Source organism: Prionailurus bengalensis, chromosome C1 (genome assembly GCF_016509475.1).
Source record: "Prionailurus bengalensis isolate Pbe53 chromosome C1, Fcat_Pben_1.1_paternal_pri, whole genome shotgun sequence".
NCBI lineage: Eukaryota > Metazoa > Chordata > Mammalia > Carnivora > Felidae > Prionailurus > Prionailurus bengalensis.
In genome coordinates this window covers 99,634,257-99,661,500 of record NC_057345.1, presented here as the reverse complement: position 1 = coordinate 99,661,500, position 27,244 = coordinate 99,634,257, and the positions used below count along the sequence as shown (strand labels likewise).

Sequence of the window (27,244 nt, the reverse complement as noted above, 5' to 3'; positions counted from 1 at the left end):
CTGGCCACCCTTCTCCCAGAAGCCAGATTGAAGTCCCGGGCTGAGGAGGGTGCCACCTACTGGGCTCTGAGGGGTATGTGCGGGAAAGAGGCTCTTCCCAAATGCGGTCCTCTACTGCCCTCTGCTGCCCAGCAGAGGAACAGTCGGGAGTCCGCAGATCGCCCTGCTTCCTACGAAGACCACAGACAGATACGGGGGGAGGTGGGAAGAGCCTACTGGATCAGACTGTGGAGTATGTCAGTCCCACTCCTCTCCACGTGCACATTTCCAATCAGTGGTCCAGCCAACTTCCACTTCTTGGCATTATACAGCTCGCTTAAAACTTGCTTCAGTTGTTTTCATCATTAAAAAAAAAAAAAAAAGTTATTATCTGCCACCTTCTCAGAAATGATGTGTCCCAAGGCCCCAGAGTATGGGTCTTTGAATGCAAGTTCTGATGACTTAACAAAACATTGGCTTGCTCATTATTTCACATTTTCAAAAATTATCAACTCATCATATCTTTGAAAGGATTTTTTTCCCCCCAACAGTTTAAAATCATGATTTCCTATGTGATAGCCCAGGGAACCCACCATTTGGTTAGAGTATTTTTGTAAAAATATTTCACTTTCCAATGTGACTTTTTTTAAAAAAAAACTCAGTTGTTCATGCTTTTAGAAATTTCAGTGGGGGAAATGTTCTGAGTAATAAAGGATTCCCTTGAGTTGAAAAGCATAAATAAGTACCAGAAGAAAGCATTGACCTCCCCAAGCATTCTTTGTGCCACATGGGATGTGTGGCCCCGTGGATCTCAGTGAAATTCAAAATGGGTGGGCTTACTGGCCTTCAATGCCTCAACTCTTGTGTGGGACCCTACACCCCCTTTATACAGTCACTGGACTGGTCATTTAAAATCCAAGTCATAAATAAATAAACAAACAAAATGCAAATCATATCACCATACCCTACTGCTCTGGGAAAGGCCAACTGTCATGCCTTTGATTTTAGAATAAAACACAGATTCCTTGCCAGCTTTACAAGGTTCAGTGATCTGAACCATTCCAGCCCCTCCAAGCCTGCCCCTGCCCCCCGCTTCCCTTCCCCTTCAGCTGTTTGCATTTTCATCCTTCGAGGAGCTCTCTGTGGCTCTATTTCAATATTCTGTTTGTTTCCTTCAGGGCACTTGCTACCATTTGTAATAATCGTGTTTATTTATCTGTTGTGCACTTCCTGTCTTTGACATTAGGTGCCGTCCCCCAACGGGTACATCCTTTGTCCATTTGGCTCCTCGCTCTACTCCCAGTGCCTAATGAGCATGTATCTACCCATGAATGAGTGAGCGAATGAGGTGAGCAAAGGCAGGTATTGAGAGGTGGGTGACACCAAGCCATTTCTTGGAGGTCATCATCCTGGGCCCATTCCAAGAATATAAAACATCGGGCACAAGAAAAGGGGAATGGCCGGAGCAGGCTGGCAAGCAGGGCTGAACTTTCACCTCTGGCCGACACTGGCCATCAAAACCACCCTCTCCCCTCTTAGAGAACACGAGGGAAGCAGCTAGAACCACACGACCCAAAGGACGGTTCAGGAGAACTGAGGGCAGGAAGGCCAGGGCAGGCGTGCCCACCGGTCAGACACAATCACCCCGTCAGCGGTGTTGGTGCCGATCCAGCAGGCAAACACTGGCTACCAACCAATGACTGACACTTTGTGTTGACCCAGTGCCCTCCTCTAGTAAGGGCACCAGCATAGTCCCGCAGGCTCAGAAAGGTACATTCACAGCTGCATTTGCGAGTGGAAAGGTAATGATCCCACTGTCAGTGGGCTGGAGCACCAGTCCTGGGCCGCAGGCCGATGCCTGGCCTCCCAGGGGTTCTTGTCTCCATCCTCCCCAGCCGACACTCAGAGCCCGAGCGAGGAGAACACATCCAGTGCTGTCAGCAGCTCGGAATCGATGGCTCGGGGAAGCCTGATGACAGCTTGTCCCCGAGAGAGGTAGCTCGTGAGGGCTGAAATGCTTGCTTGGCTCTAGGGAAGCTGAGATTGGACATCTTGGGGTACAGTGTTCCCCCCTTAAGTGCTAGTGGGTCAATGTCATCTCCTGTGCCACACGTTGCTTCTCTCCTGAGCAGGATCCTCCAGGGAACGAGGTCGAGCCAGGATAAGGTGTCCAAGAGCCTCCCAGGCAGGAGCAGCGTCAGGGCAGGCCGATCTGGGGGTTCTTCAGGAAGAGAGCCAGTTTCTGGGCCACGGTGTCCAGTTCGCCCGAGCTGGCATGTTGGAGCAGGTTGCTCTTGCGCACGAAATAGTGCTTCAGAAAGTGCTGGCTCACACACTTGTGCAGCTTCCTCACCAGGCGCAGGAACGCTTTGCTGAACACCTGCCAGTCCTTCGGGTGGGGGTATTTCTCACAAGTCCAAAAGAGCACCGTCTACGGAAGGAAGAGGTGGTGTCAGACATCGTTCCGGGCAATGGAGGAGAAAGTCTTCAGAAATGGTACCGGGCTCACGCGGCCGTGGAAGGAGGGAGAAGGGAGTCACCCGGGACAAGTTGGTTCCGCCATGATTTCACCCCCCTCGGTGGGTTCTCGGCCTCTCCCTGCAGGTCTTCTGCGCCTCTTTGATCATTGTTTCTCTCGCCACTGGTATCCCCAGTTACCACCACTCTCCTTAGATCTGCAATTTCCCCACTCCTGGCGGATGCCTTTGCCTACTACTTTATAAGGAAGATGGAAACCCTCATGGCAGCAAAACAGTCCGCCTATATGCGCACCTTCCTCTCTCGCTCTCTGCTTTGACCACCCCACCTGGCCAGGGGAACCCCCAAGCAGGGCTTGGGATCTCTCCTTCTGGGAGCTGTCTGCGACTGACTTCCCTCTTTCCTGCCCTTGCCCTTCCTCTGCAGGCTCTTGCAATTATTCTAAACTCTCCTCCCCCACTCCTTGCCCCAGGGCCACGTCTGCCTCCTAACCTCTCACATCTTGGCAAGTGAAGGCTTCTCAAAAGAATCCTCTCAATTATCTGTCGTCATTTCCTCTCCGCTGACTGCCATCTCGATCCACTGCAATATGAATTTTTCCGCCATCGGTCCTCAGGGCCCGTGGTCTCCATGTTGCTAAGTCCAAGTCCAACAGGCCTTGCCCAACAGAATGGGGTTCTCTCATTGGGGCTTCTCAATGGGGTTCTCTCTCACTGGGTTGCCAAGCTTCTGGGCTCTCTGGGTTTCTCCGGGCACCACAGCTACCCCTTGGCACGCTATCTGCTTTCTCTACTTCCCAGTGATGGAGTTTTGGAGGCTCCGTTCCATACCCTCTTTTTCTCTTGGTCTCTTTTCCTTCCTTCCTCAGCAGCTAGAATCCCCACCGAACAAATAGAGGTCACTCACAATTTCTCTTCCCAGGCCAGACTTCTCTGACCTCCTCTCCTGGTATCTCTTGGGAATCTGAAAGTTATCGCCACCAACATATCCCAGCCGGACTCACGACCCTTCTCCCCACAAACCTGGTGTGTTTCCAGACTTCCTTATCCAGCCAGTCTCAGGCAAGACTCAACCCGGGAGTCACCCCTCCCTCACCACCCTCATCAAGTTCTGCCAGTGCCTCCAAAGTGTTTCTCTCATCTACCGTGTATGTTCATCTCCACTGTTTTCTTCCTCTCCCATCTCACTTGGGCCTCTGCCCCTATTCTTGTCCCCAGTCTGTCACCACCACGCTGCGGCCAACGTGATCTTTTTGAGTATAAATCTATGTTTCTTCGTGTCTGAAATACTTTAGGGCCGCCTGGGTGGCTCAGTTGGTTAAGTGTGTAACTCTCGATTCAGGCTCAGGTCATGACCTCATGGTTCAGGAGTTCGAGCCCCACATCAGGTTCTGCATGGACAGTGTGAGGCCTGCTTGGGATTCTCTCTGCCTCTCCCCTGCTTGCATGCACATGCACTCTCTCTCTCTCCCCCTCGCAATAAATAAACAACAAAAAAGAAACACTTTAAAGACTTCCCACCATCGGTCAATGAAAAACCACAATCCTTAACATGGTTTGGTTTGCGAGGTTTGCTCCCTACCTTCCTTTCCAGCCTCATCTTACCCTCGTCCTCCCTTGTTCTCTCCTTCCGGCCCCACTGGCCCCCCCTCTTCCACCACAGGGTGACTTCTTTCATATCTGACTTCTGTGTGGAGCACACTTCCTTCCCCAGTATGTCTGGGAAACTCACCTGTCAGATCAAATTTCCCTACGACACCATTAAACACTCTCTTCGTCCCGCACTTCCCATAAGCACTAGTGATCACAGGAGTAGCCGTCTCTGTATTCATTAATGTGATTCCCTGCTAGATTGTAAACTGCATCAAAGAAGAGAGCGATACCTATTTTAATTGCTGTTACATCACTAGCACCCAGCAGAGGACCTGGCCCATGGGAGGCAGTCAATAAACGCTTATTGACTAAGTGAAATAAGCAATGTTATGATTTAGATGTTGAGTGTTTTTAAAATACAGCCTTGACTAAGAAAGAAAAGAGCAGTTTTGGGTTCACGGCAAGACACTGAGTGTGTTTTGATTTAGAGCACATCGTGCAAAGTAAACGAGTCGGAGAGGATATCATGCTAGTCAAGATAACCTAGATACAGAATAGTTTGGGGCACCTGGGTGGCTCAGTCGATTAAGCATCCGACTTTGGCTCAGGGCATCATCTCACAGTTCATGAGTTTGAGCCCCACATCGGGCTCTGTGCTGACAGCTCAGAGCCTGGATCCTGCTTCGGATTCTGTGTCTCCTTCTCTCGCTCTCTCTCTGCCCCTCCCCAGCTTGCAACTCTGTCTCTGTCTCAAAAATAAAGAAACATAAAAAAAAAAAGATAACCTAGATACAAAAAAGTGTTTTCATGCCTCTTGTAGTTAAGCATTTATCTCCCTAAACAAACCAAAACAGTTAAGCCTCTTATAATCAAGCCCCTGTGCCTTTGAGTGGGTTTTAGGGACAAATAAGCCAAAGAAGGATAAGCTCTTGTTCACATGGACTTGCTCAGGAAAGAGCCACTTTGGGGAGGAGGTGAGAAACTCATCAGACAGTTAGGCTGAAGATGGGGTGACAATAAGTGGCACGACCTTCCTGATGCTGTTTTGCAACCAGTCTCTTCTGTTTTCCCCAGGCTGAAGGCTTGGCAACGATCCCGCCCACTCAAGCCATCATCCGGATGGTGTCTAACCGCACACTGTCACCAGCCACGCCCATCCCAATGTCTAAATGTGAGGGCATCCTGCCCTTGGGCCACAGTGGGAGACTAGAAGAACGGGCGGTTAGGACTGTTTTTGCCCTTCCTGCCCTTCTCAACAAATAACCCCCCTTTACAATGCCCATTCTTGAGAGGGCACAATCCTGTGCCTTGGAGGTGAGCTCGGGAGAACTGAAACAGAGCACCTTTAAGGAGTTGCCCTAAAATCCTCTAGTGACTGAGAAGCCACTGGAATAAAAGTAAATCTTCGCATGTAATGCAGTTTTGACCGCAGTCAAGGCCCGGGAGGCCCGTGGTGGCCCTATTCAATCTCGTCTAAATTATTCATGTCACTTAATGTGTTTCCATCCATCTTAATTGTGAGGCAATGAAGTCAGTGGTTAAGATTAGGAGCTTCAATAGGAGATAGAATGGAGTTTGCGGCTCAGCTCTGGCTCTTGCTAGTGTGGCCTGTAGAAAGGCCAGGAGGAAAGAAGCTAAACCAGCAGAATGAACTAGAGTACCTTCAGGAAGCATATGTCCTCGATCCAGGAGAACAGGTGAGTGTTTTTAGGGGAATGTGCTCAGTGTTGAGAATGTTGAGATTCCAGAGAGAGGCACAGCTATGTGCAAATGAGATATTAACAGATTCTTGGGCAGGTCAAGAGGGACAGGTTATTAGGGAAGATACGAAAGCAAAGCAAAGACTACTGATTTCGTGGCCGGGGGGTGGGGGGGCTGTGGAAGCTCAATAGAATGTGAAGGCATTCATTCATTCACCCAACAAGTATTTACTGAGCAACTACTTGGTACACCACATTGGGAGAGATCCTAAGAGCTCGTTAGTAGTTGCCCTTAAATACCTTACATTGGAGCTGGGGTCAGAAGCTCTAACCCCAACACAGGGGCAGAAGATGGAGGTCCACTGAATGCCAAGGGGCACAGCAGGAGCGTGCAAGGAAGACACACACACACAGGACCTGTGCTCACCTTGTCGAAGGGCAGGGAGAACGGACAAAGCTCCCGGACAGACGCTAGGTAGGTTTGGGCTGTGCTGTCTCTAAGTCTGCCTTCTCCCAACCTCAGTGTGCCACACAGCCTGTTCCATGAACGTCCAGTTCACGGTGTATGGTTGGAAATTTGCAAAAGAGGAGCTGAGAGTGTGAAAGTCACCTCCCCAGGGGGACCCCCCCCCCAGCCCCGATCTCGCAACCCAGGTCAGGCTCTGCTGCTCTAGGCCCTCACGGAATGATGCTCCTGTCCTCTCTGGTGCTCCCCGTGCTGTGTGAGGCCATGTGCACCTGGAGGACCATCTGACAAATGTCTGTCTGCCCCGCTAAACCATAAGCTCCATGGGAGCAGGAACCACTTCTGTGTTTGCTCATCTTGTGCTTGTGGAGCACACAGCAGGTGCTGGGGCAGGTGTGGCCCATAGTAACCTCAATAAACATTTGCTGGGTGAGCGAGGAAGGGCATTCATGAATGTTGGGTTTGGGGGCGAGGGGAGGCAGGTGCCATAGGGTTTAGGGAAACCCCTGCCAGCTGATTTGGAACCTGGCAGTTCGGGTCTGTGGCAATGCTCACGTGGCAACCTCACCATTTCCCGGATCCCCCTCTGCGCGGCGGGCATCGGAGCACCGGTGGCCGCACCTGTGGGGACTGAGGGAGTCCTCACACCAGGGAAACCTCGAATCCATCTGAGATTCAAGCAATTTGCAAGACTTCATCAGACCGTGGGTTTCTCAAAGGCGGAGGCTTTGAGTAAATCAATGCTGAACCCCAGCCAAGTTTCTGGTGCATCGCGCTGGTTTGTTGCGTGAAATAAGTCGAGGGGAGAGATGGAGAGAGAAGAAAATCTGGAAAGGGCAAAAAGCAAGAAAAGGAAAGAGGGCAAGAAGGGGAGGGCAGGGAGGAGGCGGAGGCCATTCAGCTTGGGCAGGGCTGCGGCGGGCACACATACAGCCCGGGTTTACACATCTCGGTAGTGAGCAGTAACTTTGGGATGGCAACTATGGACACTAGGGTCTTCTCCTGAATTCGTCGCGTGCACACACACACACACACCCACACCTGTCGTGAGTGGCTCCGGCCGGGCCCTGCAGGGCATACAGAGAGGACCCGCCCAAATTCGTGCGTGCCCACTCACCTGCAGATGGTGGGACGTGACCACAGGCCTCCTTCCCGGACACCAGACGTCCTCCTTCATCTGCCTCAGGGCCTGGAAGCACTTCCTGCGGCAGCCCCCGTCCTCATCCAGCTGGTCTAGCAGCACCTGCTCAGCCTGCAGGAAACTCTGCTGCCAGTGATAATTTGAACAGGCCAACAAGGCAAACCCAAACGACTGGGGAGAGAGAAAACCATGAGGAAAATGAGAAGGACGGTGCTCGCCGCAGCAGAAAGCCCTCTCTGAAGCCATCCGCTACTCTGGCGGGGGGGGGGGGGGGGGGGGGGGGGCGCCTGCCAGCAGGCAGGCTCTACCTCCTACGTGGGGGACGCGGAAGGAGCCTCGGGACAAGCCCCCTTCCCGGAGCGCAGTGAATGGCAGAGGCTGTGCCCACTTTCAACTGGTTCTCCACGTTAAGCCCGAACCAGAATCACCTGCGCAGCTTCTTACACCACAGGTTGCAGGGCCCCGCCCAGCAGGCCTCCGTCGGTAGGTCCGGGGCGGGCCCGGGAATCTGCATTCCTAGCAGGCTCTCAGATTCTGCGACCCACACCTGGAGCACCGCTGATCCCGTGACGCCTCATGTTTCCTTCCAGAGCTGGTTCACAGTCAGTGATGCTGTGGGCAGCTAAGCTGTGAGCCCCCGGCTCCCCGATACCTTGATACACTCCACTCGTTGTCGGGAAGGCCAGCGCTTCAGACAGGGAGGCCAGCGAGCTTTCTCGGGCCAGACGGTAGGGATCTCCACCGTGGGGACCAGCTCTAGCTCCACCTGACATGTGGAGGTTTCCACGGCAACCCAAACTGCAGAGAGCTGCGTCAGCATGCTGACCTTACCTGGTGGGAAATGACAACGAGGCGATGAGAAGAGAAAGCCTGGCTCATTCCAAGAAGGAATTTGGGGGCGGCGGCTCTGACCACCTGATCGCAACTGGTGGGGCAACTTTCAAGCGTCAGGAGCCTTCCAAGGGTGGGGTGTTTATGTCAACACTAGACAATTAGCTGAGTAAATATCGATAGAAACGTTGCTAGAAAATCTCATTGTTAGTGAGTGTTTCTTTGTCCTTCCTCCCCCACCCCCAAGGTTTTTGTGGTACCTTTTCTTTTAAATTAATAGATTCTTGAGGCGCCTGGGTGGCTCAGTCGGTTAAACGTCCGACTTCAGCTCAGGTCATGATCTCACAGTCTGTGAGTTCGAGTCCTGCATCGGGCTCTGTGGTGACAGATTGGAGCCTGTAACCTGCTTCGGATTCTGTGTCTCCCTCTCTCTCTCTGCCTCTCCCCTGCTTGCACTCTCTCTCTTTCTCTCTCTCTCTCTCTCAAAAATAAAGTTAAAAATTAATAAATTCTTTTCAGAAGGCTCAACTGAAGAAAAGAGACACAGAAGACAAAGAAAAGACGTATTTGCTGGTAAAAATGAAATCCAACCATTCTTCCATGCCCCCTCCGTTTCATCCAGATGTCCTGACCTTGCTGAGGACAGCCTCCAGTCCCCTTACTCCTTGACCTGCCTCTGGTGGGGTTCGGCTGAACCCACCTCTCATCTGACTCCCAGTCTCTCAGACAGCATGGCTTTGTACCCCCAGTCTAGCCTCATTTGTACCCCCAGTCTAGCCCATTAAGCCAGTCTAGCCTCAGATGTATTTGTCATCCTGAGCCCTTGTAATTATAAAATACTTCAAAGTGTTCATAGCCATTGGCTTAAATGGTCGAAGGAGTGGAAACAGGCCCCCACTGCCTCTTCCAACCAGGCAGAGAGAGGGAGAGAAAAAAAAAAAGGCATCTGGTACCCTCTTCCAGCTCCTATAGGAGGACTCACTGCTAATCCGTTCTCCCTTCTTTCAAAAGATACGCGGTGGTTTTGTTTGTCTGTCTGCCCTCATTACAGATAAAGATGAGCGGTCTTGAATCGGGATCTATTATTGTTCTCTTCTTAGCTCAGAGAGGAAAATGGAACTCCCTCACTAATTGTGTCGGGCTGTTCAAAAGGATAACGTCCCTCTCCTTGGCTGGGGTGTGATAAAGAGCTTATTGTCTGCATATCATCAGAGCTGCCCAGACAGGAACACGGCGACGTCTGGCACCTTGGCATCATTTACTGAAAGCATCTCATCAGCCTGCCCCGGTTTGAATCTCTCACTTGCCCTTGCATTGTTACCAGTGTTGCAGAGGTAAGTAAGAGGTTAGCGCATGCTGGGCCAGCCTGCCTCGCCCACACCCTGCTCCTGCCTGGCTCTGCTTCCTTGCCATGTGACCCCATCTCTCTCAACCTCAGTGTTCTCATCTGTCAAACAGGTAGGAAATTCACTCTTACTCTACAGGTTTGCTAGGCGCATCGCATTTTCCATGAAAGCATCCTACACGTGGTGAAAATCCATTAAACATGTGCCAATTCCATTAGGGAACCTTCCAGAATGGTTCGGTGTAGACAAGCAAACGCACATTCAGATCCGTCTCTTTCTCCACACGTGGGAGTGCACATTGTTCGGCACTGTGGTTTCTCCCTTCATTATCTAGCACAAGGATTTTTCACAGCTCTGTGCGCACACACACGAGTGTACCCCACTCTTTTAAAGGCTGCGCAGTGGCCCAAGAGGCAGAGGTAGCACAATTTATTTTGTCAATTTCCCCTTGTAATTGACATTATTTCTAGTTACTACTTACTATTACAAAGCCCATGGCAGTGAATACCCTTGTACATATTTCTCTTTCAAAAAAATTGTTTTAACATTTATTTTTGAGAGGGAGACAGAGACACAGTGTGAGCAGGGGAGGGGGCAGAGGGGGAGGGTACACAGAATCTGAAGCAGGCTCCAGGCTCTGAGCTGTCAGCACAGAGCCTGACACGGGGCTTGAACTCATGAACCATGAGATCATGACCTGAACCAAAGTCGGATGCTCAACCAACTGAGCCACCCAGGCATCCTTCTCTTTCATGTGTAGGAATGTATTTCTAGAACCTGGAATTGTTGGGTTGTCAAGTTAAGCACATTATAAAAATGAAAACAGACTATAATTGCGCTTTAAAAGGGAGGCACCAACTTACACTTCCAGGAGCAATGCGTGCAAAGGCCCGTTGCACCACACTCACCCCCACACTGAGCACAATCACACTTTCTCATCTCCGTCAACCTATGAGGTGTTTTAATGCACACTGCTCGAAATATATGTTAGATGGAACATGTTTTCCCTCTTTTATACTACTACTTGTTTATATTCTTTTTCTTGGGGTCATTTTTTTTTTGGTCACTATTTCTACTGGTCTACTCATATTTTTTTCTTCTTCGTTTATAAATATTCTTTTATAAGGGAGTTAGCCATTTTTTCCCAGTGTGTGCATGTGTGTTCACATATACCACACGGTGGTACACAGTTTAAGATTTGGGGACTGTCAGATTTAATCAGTCCTTCATGGCTTCTCAATTTTGTGTTTTGGCACAAGTCAGTGGTTTCCACATGTGGCATCTCAAAACACCGAGGTACAAAACACGTCAGTCGGAGGGTGTTGTAGAAATGTACTAATAACAAAGGTCTGTGGTTTGTGAGGAATTTGCTTTTTAAAGTGTATCCATGTTTATGGAGCATCTGGGTGGCTCAGTCGGTTAAGCGTCTGACTTCAGCTCAGGTCACGATCTCACGGTCTGTGAGTTCGAGCCCCGTGTCGGGCTCTGTGCTGACAGCTCAGAGCCTGGAGCCTCCTTTGGATTCTGTGTCTCCCTCTCTCTGCCCCTCCCCTGCTCATGCTCTGTCACTCTCCTCTCTCTCAAAAATAAACATAAAAATAGTACCCACGTTTTTAAATTAACATCCAGGAAAGGGTGCATAACTCAAAGCCCATTGTAGCTATGCCAGGGCAGGAAACCACTTAAATCTAAGCAGATGCTGTATGGATTCCATTCTTTGGTGCATCACAGCGGAAAAAAGAGCTAATTTCTACTGTGAGGATCGAACAGATGTTGGGAGCACACGATTATGGTCTCACTTTAGGGGCATGGGCTTCAGGTTAACACCCACCAACGCAGAGGATTTCTAGAGGCAAATGGGAAATGCCAGAAACTGCTCTTGTACTTTTCTCGATCCGCTCACCTGAGAGATGACAGGTTCCAATTGCGTTTTCTACCAGCTTCCGGAATACCTGGAGCACCCTGGCGGGCACAATATCTCCCTCAATGTTCACGTCTGCCTCATGCCACTGCCACTGGCTCTTCATGAACTGCTCCGCCTCCAGCCACTGCCGCAGGCCCTCTGGGTCCTGCAAGGGACAGGGGAGCCTGGTGCCCCGCAGGGTGTAGTATCGCCAGCGCTGCTCCCTGGCCTCCCTGTACCCCACCAGGCCCTTCACCGGGACCGTGACGAGGAACTGGCTGGGGGCCAAAACCTGGGGTCGAGAAGGGAGAGAGAAGAGTGAGTTCACAGACTCAGGAGGTCACAGAAATCCTCAGGGAGCCGGCCTGTTGAACCGGGCAGCTCGGTGAACCACTCGACCCTCAGCAACGTGCCGAGACGGACAGAGAGCTGCACCTGTTCATCCCAGGAGGCGTCCGTCCTTGTTGTGCCGCTAACCACCGCGATGCCTCGGGCGGGCAAGTGGACCCGCTAGTCCTGGGTGTCAGGCAACTTCAAGGAAAAGAGTGAGCCTGACTTGCAACCCCAGAGGGCACCTAAGGTCCGGGGGAGAAGAGAAAGCAGGGAATACAAATAGTACACGCTGTGTTCTGCACGTACTAAACACCGCAATTCTCACGCATCAGACTATGTGATATTCCCAGTTACACGATGAGGCGGCGGGCTTTGTTAACACTTCCCAGAGGAGGAATCTAAGGCTCACAGGGGCTGTGAGATCTCCCGAGGGACACACAGCCATTCAGTGGTAGAGCCAGAAGGTGAACCTGAGCCCTCTGATGGGCTGGCTCTCAGTCAGGGGGGAGTGGCCTGGAACGGGCGAAGGGTCTGGCAGAGGAGGGCACGGGAGGGGGCGAAAGCATTCAGCAAAAATGTCCCCCTTTCTTTTTGCCCGTACCGATGACCCACAGCCCGTTTTAATGATCGGTCCTTACAACATCACAGATGAAACGAGAGGCAGTTGCTGAGACCACGTGAGCCACTGAGATGACTCTAAGCTTCATGGGATAAGACAAACAATCAGAATCTACCTACTCCACTTCGACAGGTACCGGTTAGGCAGAGGTCAGGGTGAAAGTGGTCAGGTGCGAAGTCCAAAGGAGAGAACACACTGGCCAGCAGCACACTACGCCCAAAGGGAGCTTGACACTGTGGGCCACATCACGTGGCAGTCTACTCCGTGCCGTACCTTCCCCCACCAGTCAGCTGCACACTGGAAGAGCCACCTCCCTTTCATGGAAAGTTCTGACAGCGGTATTTGGTTAACCTTTGCTCAGGGCCCTGTCACTGGGCAGTTCGGGGGTGAGCAGCAAATTCCGCCTCATTCTCAGAGATCAACAGTGTGATCCTTTAGATGATGGATCCACATGACTTCTGGAGGCCACAGAAAAAGGCAGTAGGATTAAAAAAGGGAACAAAGCGGGGCACCTGGGTGGCTTAGTCATTTAAGCGCCGGACTCTGGCTCGGGTCATGATCTCACAGTTTGTGAGTTTGAGCCCCGTGTCAGGCTCTGTGCTGACAGCTCAGAGCCTGGAGCCTGCTTCAGATTCTGTGTCTCCCTCTCTCTCTGCCTCTCCCCCATCTGCACTCTGTTTCTCTCTCTCTCTCAAAAATAAATAAACTTAAAAAAAAAAAGGGAACAAATCTAAACTATGGCACTCACAATCAATACATTATTTGAGTTCGTTTGCATGTGAATTCAAGAGTACAACTATCATGTTACTAGTCACATCAATGGTGCTTAATTACTCGCCGAATGTGGTCCAAGATAAAATAAAAGCAGTTTTTTATATGCCCCACTGTAACTATTTTCAAAATTTAATGTGCAGGACATCATGTACATAAATGCAAGATGTATTTTAAGCTATGGATTCTAAGTGAGACCACAGAAGGAAATTTCCTCAGATAGAATTCTAGGAAAAGTGGCATTGTGTTTCTACCCCACGTCACTGGTCTGTATTTGTCTAATACAGGTTGGAAGAGTGATAGATGTGGGCAAACGATGTTGTGATATGTCAGGATCCAATCTAGTTTTGCAATGTTTATCCCGGGGTGAATTTCCCAAGCTCGGCACTCTGACCCCAAATCCACAGGTTCCAGAATCTTGTGGGTGGTCCTTGTGGCCGACAACCTTGAAACGTCCTGGACCTGTAAGGGTCTTCTGTTCGGGTGCTATTCTTCTGCTTATCCACTTATTCACTGAAGCTGGGTGTCCGCCATGGGCCACACACTATGCTGGTGCGAGGAATGGAGTGATCAATTAACATGAACTTTACAAACAAGGAGCTTGTAGTCTTGTGTGAGAGACAGGGCATGAATACGTATATCTTTAATGCGAGTGAAAGGGGTTCTTACGTGCCATAAGAAAAATTGAGATAAAGGAGAATGAGAATCAGAGCCTCGCTTCTCTCACCACTGAAAGGCAGTGAGCCATGTCTTTTCCACAAGGAGGCATGAGTGAGGCTATTTCTGTGACAATGGCTTGGCCCAAATAGCAGTGTCGCAGGAAGGCTAGCTGTCACCCAGGGCCCTGGCCACTTAGAGCCCTGTCCGCAGTGGGCACAGTGGGGCTGCTGCTGCCATTTCTAAGGGCCACCTCTTCCTCTTCTTCCTTCCCCCACCTGCAACCCATAGACCCTCACTTTCAACTGTTTTCCCACCAGTGCCCCGAGTTCCCTCGCCCCAGCCCTCAATCTATTAACTAGGTGCTTCATAAATGAATGTGAAGTTTAACTAAACTTCAGTTATTATAGCCAAATGTGCTTTGGAATCAGAAGCCCCGGGCTCAGCTCCAACTTTAGTGCCTAATAGGACATGATCAAGTCGCTTGACTTCTCGAAGGCTCCATTTTTATCATCCGTAGAGGAGGAACGCGGGGGTTCACATGAGACAGCACCGATGGAGCGAGCGTGTAAATGATAAATGCTAAGAGCACCTGTGGTACATGAAGGCTTATCGGTATTCTCAGCAGTGTGACGTCCGTCGAATGCCCAGACGGGCCCACCCACGTTCCCTGGTTCTCTGGGAGGCGCTTGCAGTACAAGTGAGCCCTGCTTACCTTAATGTTCCCATTGTATGTGTCAGAGTAAGGGACGGCCTGAAATCGGAGGTCTTGGAGGCTGATCTCTGTGGTCAGATGGTGGACGACCCTCTGTACCTCCTCCACAATCTGCGAGATCTGCTGGCGCCTCAAGTCCACCTGCGTGACAAGGGATCGGCACAGGCGGTCATCCCCGGTGCAGGCTCCAGGCACCGGCACAGGGAAGTGACAACGTGGGCCCAGTGCTGGGTGACCACAGGAGTACACTCGAACAACCCTGCCCACCCAAGAGCTCCAGGGGAGATGAACTTGGGTGTGATGGCACCTGCTCGTGGCTCAATGTTCTCCTCTAAACTGGAAGCATTCGTTCAATATTTATCCAGCACCTGCTGAGCGGTGAGTGCCCACCTAAGTGAACAGGAAAATAGCGGACAAGATAGACTTGTCCTCGTATATACAGGACATATGTATATATGTGTACACATACACACGTATACACATACACACATATATACACGTATATACGTACACACAGGTATGTGTATGTATAATCTAATATCAGGTATAATAAAGCGCATGTAGACAAATAAAATAGGATAAGGGACTAGAGAGTAAAGGGGCTGCTATTTTAGATCAGGTGGCCAGGGAAGGCTTCGCTAAGGATGTGACATCTGAGTGAACCTTATCAACAACTGGGGAAACCAACCCCAAGGCCCCTGAAGCGGGAGCATGCTTGGCAAGGCTCAAGGACTGGCAAGGAGGACCCTGTGGTTGGAGCCTGGGAAAGGGAAAGAAGGGTGACAGGGGATGAATTTGGAAAAGACGGCGGGACCAGGCCATCCCATAGGGCTTTGTGTGCAGCGGTGAGACGATAAAATAGGGTAGAAAGGCTGCTGTCCGGGTTGGTGAAGATTAAGCAGTTCAACGCTTGTGATCATGCTTCAGATGGTTTCCCACTTACGTTGTCCACAAAGGATGGCTCTCTCCACCCCGGTACTCACCCCTCCTTTGCTACTAGATTCACAAGGTGCATGTTTGCTTTCCTTCAGACTCCACACTGTGAGTTCCCCAGAACCAGAACTACCCTCAGAAAGTCGAACACCAAAGATATATACCTTCACAGATACTTAAAGTTTAGGGAAATTGGTGTTTGTGGGGAACACAAAGGAACTTTTAGCAAAATCCAGGAGAGTTAGAAAGATCCAAGTAAAGAAGAAATGGGAAGAGTCTATAAGTGTTTTCTGAAATGGAGGGGCTCTGTTCCATTGCTCATGGTGCCTTAACGAGTGTCCCCTTGGAGGGGCTACTGAGCCTCACCAGGAACTGACTGGAAGCAATATTTGGTATATCTAAACACAAGGTCCACCATGAATCTCTATATCCCCACCCAGTTTTGTACAATGGCTGTTTCTATGTATTCTCGAGTAGTTTAAGACACCCATAAACTGGTCAAGAAAACAAGTTCAAGGCAAAGAGATTTCTAGCTGCTTTTCTAAACTAAGTCACCAACTAGCCCAGTCCCCTAAGACCTCACACCTCCCACCCACAAACCCAACAACCATATACGGACATTGGACACAAATATTCACACGCATACATGTTGTATGTCACATACACATTATAAAGTATATCCTATGTAAAGTTAGTTCATTAATAAACATTTATTTAGCACCTCTGTGTTCCAGGTACTCTGTTACATGCTGAGGCACAGCAATGAACAGCACAGACACAGCCATGGCTGACAGTGGTGGGGAAGACAGGTGTCAGTACTGAATGGAAGTGTGGGTGCCATGATTGGGAAGTGTAGTGTGCCCCTGGGTACAATGGAGCAGAGGCCTTCTAGTCTGAAGACTGAGACCTGTTTTAAAGGTACTTGTCCCCACACAGGGGACTGTCTTTGAAAAACTAATACTCTCCAGATGTCTAGGAGTCACAAGAAACATAGGACGAGGCCCCTGATCTTCAGGAGTGTACAATCTCACTGAAAATACATGATACACATGAAATAGTCTTTTCAAAATCCATGTGTCTTGTCTGACCTTAGATATGATGATCGTGTCTATACAGGCTCGATCTTCTTCTTGCCACCAGTGGCCACAATACTGCTCTCCGTATTTCTATCCCACTACATTCATCATGGGAGAAGGGACCCGGGGCACCTACCTTGAACATCTGCAAACTATCAAGATTCTGCATCTTCCAGAGTGTCCAAGCGGAAGAGAAAAGGTGGTCACGGAGGGGATAGATCATTTGCCATGCCAAACATAAAGGAGAACGTGTTTAGCAGCCCATGATGAAGGGTCCTCAGCAGTGTAGAAATTCTTTGTGTTGTGATTCAACTCCATTCAACCCATTTTGTTGAACACTGTGCGTACGTGTCAAGAGGTTTACAGACAAAGCAAGACAAATAAACTGGAAATTGAAGTCACAGCAATCTAGTGCTGGGTAGAGGTTTGCACAGGATACTATGGGTACGCAGAAAAGGGAAATTTCATCTAGTATTGGAGGCTGGAGGCCCTTTCTGGAGGCATAGTGTAGTGGTGTTGTATCTTGAAAGATGAGTAGGAGTTAGCTGGAAAGAGAAGGGTGTGAAGGTTGTTCTAGAAAGAGAAAATGGCAGATATCTAGTATGAGGAGCACAAGGGAAGAACTACAATGGCTCCTGTATTGTTGGAGAAGGGATTGCCTTGGAGGAGGATGGCGAAATGGGAGAATAAGCAGCAAGAGGTCTTGAGAATAAAGGAAGAAGAATTTCAAGAACAAAGTCAACAGTAAGGGGCCGAGCAAGATAGGGCCTGAAAAATGTTCACCATGTTTGGCAACTAGAACAAGATCAATGTGTTCGGGGAAGGGGTGGGCATTAAGCCAGATTGAAGTGGGTTAAGACTAAGTGCGAGGCAAGCAAGTAACAAGGTACGCAACTCTTCCAGGAAGTCTGGCCAGGGGAGGGGTAAAACAAAACAGGGACACCAACAGGTTTTTTCAAAATGACACACAGGTTTGAACATGTCTAAATGCAGAGAGAAAGGAGCCGGAAGGAAGAGGCAGCAGAGAGCGAAGCTGTGGAGTAAAAATTTCCCAGCCAGAGGGGCTTGCAAATCCAGAAACCTGGTGAGCACTTCACCTTGGTGCATCAGAAGGAAAGAAAGACAGGTGCAAACACAGATAAAAGGGTAGGGAGTGAAGGAATGGGAGAGATTTCCTGTCTGATGACTATTTTCTTTACAGCATAGGAGACAAGGCAATGTGCTGTAAGGTGGAGAAGGGAACGTAGGGGACTTTGGGGTGACAGACTTTGGAGATCACATCTCTAAGAAATGGAGGCTGTTCAGGCATGTATGTGAAGATTTCCAGGAGGTCCCAAGACTCAGCTGTGGGGGGTTCCCGAGGCTGTGGGATACCAGTGGGCTTCGTTGTAAGATGTTCTCCACGCCTCGACCCTCCAAAGGTAACACCAGAGGTGCTAAGGTTAGGACTTGCTGGGCAAGATCTGGAGAAGAATAAAGGAACAAGGGAGGGTTTTCATGATGGGCCACGTTTTCCAGCCAGGGGAAGAGAATGGACAAAACCATTTTGTAGATTAGAGAACATTGGACAAGTTCAGGGACCAGAAGTCTGATCAGGAATAGTGGGAGAAAGTAATACAAGGGCTAACTAAATACAACACTGCAGTCAGAGCGGTTGGGAAATAGTATTCTCAAATAGCTAATTTCTTAGACTCTGTTGAGGACTAAGGCTCAGCCACAAATCTTCCAAGCCCACTGATGTGACTTCATAGAACTCAAATGTCAGTAACAGAGTGGTGACTCTCCACATTTTGTTTCCTGACTTGATAAACTAATGAAAGATTCATCACCATATTGACACTGTCAAATAATGTTTGACATTATTTATTAAATAATGTTTAGGGAAACAAAAGCAAAAATGAACTATTGTGACCTTATCAAAATAAAAAAACTTCTGCACAGAGAAGGAAACAATCAGTAAAACTAAAAGGCAACCAATGGAATGGGAGAAGATATTTGCAAATAACATATCAGATAAAGGGTTAGTATCCAAAATCTATAAAGAACTTATCAAACTCAACACCCAAAAAGCAAATAATCCAGTGAAGAAATGGGCAAAATACATGAATAGGCACTTCTCCAAAGAAGACATCCAGATGGCCAACCGACACATGAAAAAATGCTCAACATCACACACCATCAGGGAAATACAAATCAAAACCACACTGAGATACCACCTCATACCTGTTAGAATGGCTTACATTAACTACTCAGGCAACAATAGATGTTGGTGAGGATGCGGAGAAAGAGGATCTCTTTTGCATTGTTGGTGGGAATGCAAACTGGTGCAGCCACTCTGGAAAACAGTATGGAGGCTCCTCAAAAAACTAAAACTAGAACTTCCCTACGACCCAGCAATTGCACTACTAGGTATTTATCCACAGGATACAGGTGTGCTGTTTCGAAGGGACACATGCATCCCCATGTTTATAGCAGCACTATCAACAATAGCCAAAGTATGGAAAGAGCCCAGATGTCCATCGATGGATGAATGGATAAAGAAGATGTGGTATATGGTATATATACACAATGGAATATTACTCGGCAATCAAAAAGAATGAAATCTTGCCATTTGCAACTACGTGGATGGAACTGGAGGGTATTTTATGCTAAGCGAAATTCATCAGTCAGAGAAAGACAAATATCATATGACTTCACTCATATGAGGATTTTAAGATACAAAACAGATGAACATAAGGGAAGGGAAGCAAAAATAATGTAAAAACAGGGAGGGGGACAAAACTGAAGAAACTCATAAATATGGAGAACAAACAGAGGGTTGCTGGAGGGGTTGTGGGAGGGGGGATGGGCTGAATGGGTAGGGGCACTAAGGAATCTACTCCTGAAATCATTGTTGCACTATATGCTAACTTGGATGTAAATTTAAAAAATAAATAAACAAACAAAGAAAGAAATAAATAAAGTTTGACTGATAAAAGCTTGAGAGAAAGAGTGTGTGCATGCACGCACGTACATGCACATAACAAGTAGCCTATCGGAAAAAGTTCTCCATTGTGAATCTCTTCTACAAATTATGCCCTCGCCTGATGGTGGAATTTTCTTACTGGGCAGAACTAGACAGTTCACACACTCCCGGGTGCACACCTGTCATCTCTCACTCATTATACATCTTTATGACCTGTCTTGATTTCTGAAGCTGCAGAGCAGAGTCAGGGCCCTAGGGCCACACATTCTGGTTCCGATTTCCTTCATCCCTTACTTCCGCTGCAGTTTTGACTCGGGATCTTAGAATTGAAAGAGACCTCAGAAATCGGCTTGCCTGGTGTCACTTTACAGGAGGCCGGAGCGGCAGGTGGTCCTAATGTCACACCGGTACTCGGCAGTAAAGCCAGCCCTAACATCGAGTTTCCCTCGCTGCTCTTTCCCTCCCACTGTGCCGGACCCTCAAGTGGACGCCCCAGAAGTAATACCTACCTCTATCCTTTTCCTGAATTAACACGCCCTCCATTTGGAGTCCAGGCTCATGAAATAACAAGTCCGAAGTCTCTATTTATTTGGGCATCCCTGACTATTCTGGCACTACCCCCCGCCCCTCCCAGCCACCGCACACCAGGGCAACACAGCAGGGGCCTGTGTTGTGGGGTTCGACCAGAGCTGTGGGGAACAGCCCCACTTAGGACAAGCCTGCCTCATGGTGCCCAAGCCCCGGGAGTCAAGTGGAAGCCTCTTTCCCATAGGTGATGATGGGCTGCCGCTTCCCCTCCACGTCTCTGGCTGCAATCGCTTCTGACCCATACTCTTATACGGACCACATGCTGTCTCCAGCAGCCCCAGCAGGGATTTGTGCGAAAGGTCTCCCAGGCTCCGTCCCACACCCCACTTGTCACTGTCCTCGTGTCACTCACAACCCAGAAACCCCAGGCAGCTTCCCTCCAGCCGTCCTGACCACAGCCTAGTAAGGTAGAGCGTAAAGATTCCATTTCAGGGTATGGAAAAGCAGGGAATGGGGCCCCAGGCAGCTTTATAGGGAGTGATTTCAGGGAAAGAAGGCGGCTTCACCACAAGCAGAGACGGTAGCCAGCCCAACCCCAGAAGCCCTTTAGTGCCTGCCCGACATCAGGAAGATACCAGCTGTGGCCTTACAATAGCCTTGGCATCAGATCCATTTCATGGCACCGCTTTGAAACAAACCTAAAGTGGGGGGGTGGGGGGTGGAATATGGTAATTTAAGAAGGATTCAAGGCCCATTCAGTTGAAACTTGACCTCGGTGCCTGTTTGAGTTTCACTCAACTTCCTCTGCTGATTAGGTCAATGAACAAAGGTATGCTTTTCCTTTGAAAAGACGGCATTTGCGGATGGGACAAAGCACAAGCAGAAATGAACTGGGTGAAATTAGTCAGACACGTGGTGCTAGATGTGGTTAGGTCATCGAATCCTCCCTTCCGTCACACCAACCCCAGAAAATTCGCCACGCTTGTTGGCTTGCAGATTCAGGTACTCTAATTAAGCAGAGTTTATGCAAAATGAGTCATCGGAGCACCCTTTAAGGGCCCAGGCATTTTTTTGTGGGCTTTCCTGTCTCCAGGGCATAGGTACGTGTCCACACACACGTACACATCCCCATCCGGGCCACGTTCCTCCTCCCCAGCCACAGTGTCTGGCCCACTGTTGTCCCACACATCATTTGCTTCTGTGACTAGCTCCAGGTCACGAACAATTTACTGTTTCAAATATAAATTAGTGAGAATGCAAGGTTATTCCCTATAATAACACCATTCTGACTCGCTTGCATTCCGACATGCTTTCTTGAGAGAGAGAGAGAGAGGGGTGGAGCCAAGTAGCGTGCCAGGAATGTCACACAGGCCTGGCCACAACCCTGAGCATATGGCCTGTGTGACTGTCCCTTACGATAAGGGCGCCTGGGGATAAAAGGCAGAGAACTTCCTTCCAGACATCAGGAAGTCAGACTTAATTCTAGAATCACATTTAATCCGATAATTGGGTTTTTAAATAAAACAGGATGGGCACCATCTCTGACTTCCAGGGGTTAATAATCTAAAAGGATGGGGATAGGGGCGCCCGAGTGTGTCAGTCGGTTAAGCGTCCGACTTCGGCTCAGGTCATGATCTTGCAGTTTGTGGGTTCGAGCCCCGTGTCGGGCTCTGTGCTGACCGCTCAGAGCCTGGAGCCTGCTTCGGATTCTGTCTCCCCCTCTCTCTCTGCCCCTCCCCTGCTTGCGCTCTGTCTCTTCCTGTCTCTCAAAAATGAATAAATGTTAAAAAATTTTTTTAAATAAATAAAAGGATGCAGGTGAAGAGATGCTGCCTACGGACAAGACAGGAGGCTTCCACCATGATATCCCCGCCTTTTCAGATCCACTCTTCCCTGAGCCATCTGCTGGGGCCCCACAGAATATGTACAGCTGGGCAGAACCCACAGCAACAGCAGTGCCACAGCGCTGAGACCGGAGTCCCTCCCGTGTGCAGGACACTTTATGAGAGCTAGCTCCTCCGCACTGCCCAACACTCCTTGAAGGTGGGCGCCATGATCATCCCCATTGTACAGAGGAGGAAACACAGGCTCAGAACGGCCAAGTAATCTTGCCCAGGGTCCTGCCAGAGTCAGGAAGCCCCAGAACAGGGATCCATGCCAGGCACTGTCACACCTGGCAGCCCACATTCATAACCAGGGCTCTGCCTCCCCCAGGGACAAGGCTGCAGAGAATGAAACCCATGCTGCCTGCCTGAATGAGTTTCCCTCAGCTCGGAAGGCCTCTCGTATCCTCCTCCACCTGTGAAAACCCTACGTGCGCTCCCCCCAGGCTTAGTCTCCACCCCTCTTGCTGTGGACCACCTCCCCCACGAGAGCTAACACTCCTCTGTTCTCCTCCAGTGCCCGGTGGAAATCTCTGCTGCAACCCCTCTGCTCGGCCATATATTATATTAAGCATTTCCCTGTCCACACACGGGACATCCTCCTTTTATCCTTAGAGCTATGTGCAAAATCTGCAGGCGGCCTAGGGCCACCCTTAAAGATACCCAGTGGGGCGCCTGGGTGGCTCAGTTGGTTGAGCATCCGGCTTCGGCTCAGGTCATGATTTCATGCTTCACGGGTTTGAGCCCTACGTCGAGCTCTGTAGCCTGAAGCCTGCTTCGGATTCTGTGTCTCTGTCTGTCTGTGTCCCTCTCCCCCCCCCCCCCCCCCCCCCCCCCCCCCCCCCCCCCCCCCCCCCCCCCCCCCCCCCGCTCACGCTCTGCCTTTCTCTGTCTCTCAAAACTGAATAAACATTAAAAAAAAAAATTAAAACAAAAAAGATACCCAAAACACAATGTCCCTCTCATTGAGCAGGCCACATCCCGGGCCTGTGTTTGGGGCACCATGTTTTGCACAAAGCAGGTGCTTAGTGTGTGTTTATGGAGATATAGAGGGGTTTAGCGGAGCAAATATGGCTTTGGAGTAAAAAAAAAAAAAAAAAAAAAAAAGAATGTTCTTACTGACACCTCAGCACTTTTCACTATCCAGCTGTGTGACTTTGGGCAAGTATTTTAATCCACATGAGCCTATTTCCTCCTCTGTAAAAAAATGCAAGTAGTAGGCACGTGCCACATGCTTCTTGACAGATTAAATGAGATACTGCGTGGGCCCCAACCCGCCAGCACCTTTTACACTATTCTAGTATTATCCTCAACGAGTCCTAAAAATACTCTGACCCCATTATGTGCAAAGATACTGTGTGAATGTCAAGGGGAATGAAAATATCCAGGACACTATTCTCCCCTCCAGCAACTTCTAAAGAATAAAATGAGGTAATATTTATGTTGCCACCCAAGATAATAATAGGAAAGGTGTCAACATGTACACCTGCGTGCCCAATAAATATTGTCAGTAATAATTATGATGGGAGTTCATAGGAAAGCAATAAACGTTCTGTGCTGGGGTGTCAGGGAAATCTTCCTTGATAAAGTGGGCCCTGAGCTGAGTCTGAATATGATGAATATGAGCCAGAGAAATGGAGAGAGGATATCTCCCTTGGTAGAGGAAAGTGGGGAAGCTGGGGCCTTAGATATTCTCAGGACACAGTACTTGTGGAGCAGGTGTGGCGGATTCAAACACCCACAGGGACAGAGGGGGACGCACACGTGCGGGAGGGCTGAGGGGGGCGGGTGTCGGACCCAGGAGAAGCTGCGAGCAAATGTCCTGCTGAACAGACACTCGGCCCCAGCCCATGGGACCTGGGATTGCCAGATACCCTGATGTTTTCCTTTTCCCGGAGAAGATGGAAATCTGGATTTCTATGCAAAATCCCGCTATTATGAAATGTTTGTAACACATGTGAAGGCATTTAAAACTACTCCGCAGGCCAAAGAAAACACGTGCACGGCTAGATTCAAAGCGTAGAGCTCTGTTTAGAATTTCTGCTATTGGAGACACAGGGAAGCAGAGGGTGGAAAGATAAAGTATTACTTGGATGCCAGGCTAAAACATTTGGAGCTTTTTGCTTCAGAAAACACAGGACCATGGGAAAATGTCAGCCCAAACCCCTTCTGTTTATAATAGCCCCCAAAAGGAGAAATAGTGGGAAATCACTTTGTCGGCTATAATTTTTATCAATGTGAGTTTCCCCTATTTATCTCTTTAAATGGTTTTGCCTAAGGAATCAACTTTCCTTATCACTGTGATCATGACCTCTGCTGTGCTTACTTGTGAAGGCACGTCCCTAATCTTAGACAAGTCCCTACCCTTATTTTACATGTTTTAGTTTTACGGGTGGCTGTCTGTGTGCCTTAATAGTTTTGTCTGTAAATGGAAAGGGTTAAGTTAGATAATACTTAAGGTCCCTTCAAGTTCTAATATTCTGAGAGTCTCTGACTCTCTATGGAAGAAATTCAATTAACTCTTAATTGATGTGTACTAAAAATAGGATATATATTTTTAAATCTAGCATGATTACAGTTTCCAAAAGGCATTCTTAATTTCATTTACTCTTTTTCAATGACCTCACTAAGCCCCTATTATCACCCCCATTATACAGAGAAGAAAGCTGAGGCTCAGGCAGGTTAAGTGCCTTGCTCATGACTGTACCAAGCATCAGTGACGGAGCTGGAGTTCTAACCCACGTTTCTTCTGTTCCACATTCTGCACCCAAAGGGCCTCTGGCACTAAACAAGTCTGTAAACACTCTTATGGGTGATAGTCTTGGGTTCCTGAGGAGCATTTTATGCATCTTTGGAAGCAGCCTGAAATCCCTCTGAATCCAGGTTGATGGGGCGGCAGGGGTGAGGAGGGGTGTTTGGGAGAGACCAGTACCTGCCCTTACCTTATTCAGTAGGTAGTCTTCCAAGTCTCCTGCAGACGGGGATTTCATGGTTTCTCGGTCAATCCTTAGTAGAGCAGCAATGTTGTGGTTTGTCCCTCAGTGGAGGACAACAGTTGCAAATTGGTATCCCAGGAATGTCAGTCTCAGTGCTAAATTTCCTTGGGAATGTGTACATGGACCAGAGACTTCCCTTCCCAATTCTTCCCTTCAGCTCTCATATCCAAATTGGGAGCATTCGCCTGTCATCTTTCGGGAAAGTTTTTTTAGAAAGGAATTTAGAAAGGAGAGCTGATGAAATTGAAATTGAACTGGAGTCCAACCTAATTTGACTCGACCTAGACCTATGGACTGGTGCTTTGACCGAAGGGCAAGTTTCCAAGTTGTATTTCCCACTCAAATACTTAAAAAGTTTCCATTTAAGATAGAAATGCTCGGGAGTTGGCTTCTTCCCTGCCTTTTTATGCTCTTGTCCTGACACCAGATGCACCCCGGAGCCCAGTATCTTTTATCTCCTTGTTCTTATCCTGTTGACAGTAAATATTCCTTGCCCTTCAATCCAGAAATCCCGCAGATTGATTTACCTTCTTTACAATAAACAAATAAGGAACTGACAAACAAGCGGCCGGGCACCATCATTATGCTTACAGACAAGTGATCAGGTCTCATCAACAAGATCAGGGCACAATAATGTGCATGTGGAAAAGCACACACACACACACGCGTGCTCACACACAAACATAGAGGCATGCACACACACACACACACACACACACACACACACAGACACACACAGGCACACACCCAGGAATGGCAGGACAGGGATCTTTTTGCCTACCTGCTGACCTTTAAATATAATCTCCCTCTTCCCACTTGAAAACTGGCAGTAAAAAATAAAGTCAGTGTAAACAGGCCCCTTGAGAGTCGAGGAAACACTCTTGTCTAGTTTTGCCAGCAAAACCATGTTGGAAAACAGCTCAGGCAGTAAGTTCCCAGTCTGGCTGGCTGGGGCTAGTTTTATTACAGAAAAAAAAAAAAAAATCACAATGGCCTGATCTCCCTGAAGCTGGTAAACATCAGAGACTGCTATCAGATGATCTGAAGAAATTAGAGCGCTTCTGGGAGCCCAGCTCACTTCTGAGCAAATGTCTTTCCAGACCCACCTGGGAGCGCTCAGCAACTGTTGGGCACCTGGGCTACTCCGCTGCCCGATGTCCGCAACCACCACATTTGCATACCTCTGCTCTCTGCCAGGTCTGGAAGCCACATCTGGGCCACGCCAAGCTCCCTGCTCCACCCACCTCATAAATCCCAGCGGTCGTGCCAGCTTCTATAGATCCCTTCTGTGAAACACTGTAGCAAATCGAAATAGTCCATGTAAATATCATAAACCTACCCCTCCTCAAAACTGCCTTGCTCTCCCATTTTCTTCTATTTGTAATTCAAAATTCCCTTCGCATGATATCAAGTGCTCCAGAATATTTCAGAACCTTCTTCTCTTGGCTTACCACTGGCTGGTCAGTCCAAACTCAGTGTTTCACCAACAGAACCTGAGCCTCTCTCTCACTGAATTTCCTATGGTGCGGAGTTCTCTCTCCACCTCATTTTCGGTTTCACCAGAGTCCTCTTGTTTTTGGCCTTACTCTGCTTCACTGTAATCATTAACTCAGGATTCCAATTGCTCTGGTGGGGCCTCTCCTAGAGTTCTAAGTTTCCCCCAGAGGTATGTCATCAGATGCACAAACTTGCTTTGCCTCCCTCTGTCTGTGGCTGTGGCTGCCCTCCCTCTATGGCTCCAGCACTGCCACTGTTCAAAATGTTGAAACTGTAATTCTTCTCTCGCTAGGGCTCAGTGATGCCTCCCAGATGCATCACTGGGGCCAGGGAGAAGGAAGCAGTCTGTGCTCAGGGTGGATTACTACATTCTAGTTTTACCTGGGTGCCGTTCCTGGCAAATAGGGGTTCTGGAAACACAACCAGTGCCTGATTCCCTAAGACACTTCCTCGTGGGCAAAGGCTCCAATATATAGGGCAGTCCCACAGTGCAGGATCTCGGACAGGTTGGCAAAGAGGACCTTTCTTTGTAGATATAAATCTCTGGCTACGTGACTTTTGGATTAGCAAATATTTATTGAGCAACAGTCTGCCTAAGGCACTTTGTTGGGCCACAGAAACAGACTCAAAGTTAACTCAGATTCTCCTCCTTTTTCGGGAAATAAATATCCTCATTTCTCATGACTCATACCAAATGCAAGCATGAACATGTAAACCAGCTTTGGCCCAATTTCTATTGTGAGGACCAAGAAATTATTTTTCAAGTCAGTTTCACAAGGTATTCAAAACCCTAAACCATCCATATGAAAGCCCTAGGAAGATAACGTCATCCTTG

The 27,244-nt window shown here is 48.8% G+C and overlaps 1 protein-coding gene across 2 annotated transcripts; it reads right to left on the bottom strand.

Moving 5' to 3' along the window:
• Positions 1 to 1,344: 1,344 nt before the first annotated feature.
• On the bottom strand, positions 1,345 to 27,021 carry MAB21L3 (mab-21 like 3). 2 transcript variants are annotated; one of them, XM_043575935.1, is made up of 7 exons: positions 25,694 to 27,021; positions 24,859 to 25,104; positions 14,532 to 14,672; positions 11,437 to 11,728; positions 8,009 to 8,187; positions 7,333 to 7,527; positions 1,345 to 2,410 (listed from the first exon to the last, which is right to left on the bottom strand). In XM_043575935.1, the coding sequence occupies exons 2-7, from the start codon at positions 24,904 to 24,906 to the stop codon at positions 2,177 to 2,179; spliced, it is 1,089 nt and encodes a 362-aa protein (XP_043431870.1). In that variant the 5' UTR covers positions 24,907 to 25,104; positions 25,694 to 27,021; the 3' UTR covers positions 1,345 to 2,176. The 2 variants fall into 2 exon arrangements, with proteins under 2 accessions (XP_043431870.1, XP_043431871.1); XM_043575936.1 differs by having other exon boundaries at positions 24,859 to 27,021.
• Positions 27,022 to 27,244: the final 223 nt, after the last annotated feature.

Excerpts from the sequence above, each read along its gene's own strand:
- MAB21L3 (XM_043575936.1), bottom strand. The coding sequence starts at position 24,906 with ATGAAATCCCCGTCTGCAGGAGACTTGGAAGACTACCTACTGAATAAG. Across the intron at positions 7,528-8,008 it reads AACGAGTGGAGTGTATCAAG|TCGTTTGGGTTTGCCTTGTT; the intron begins GTATCGGGGAGC and ends CTCTCTCCCCAG. Across the intron at positions 2,411-7,332 it reads TCACGTCCCACCATCTGCAG|ACGGTGCTCTTTTGGACTTG; the intron begins GTGAGTGGGCAC and ends TTCCTTCCGTAG.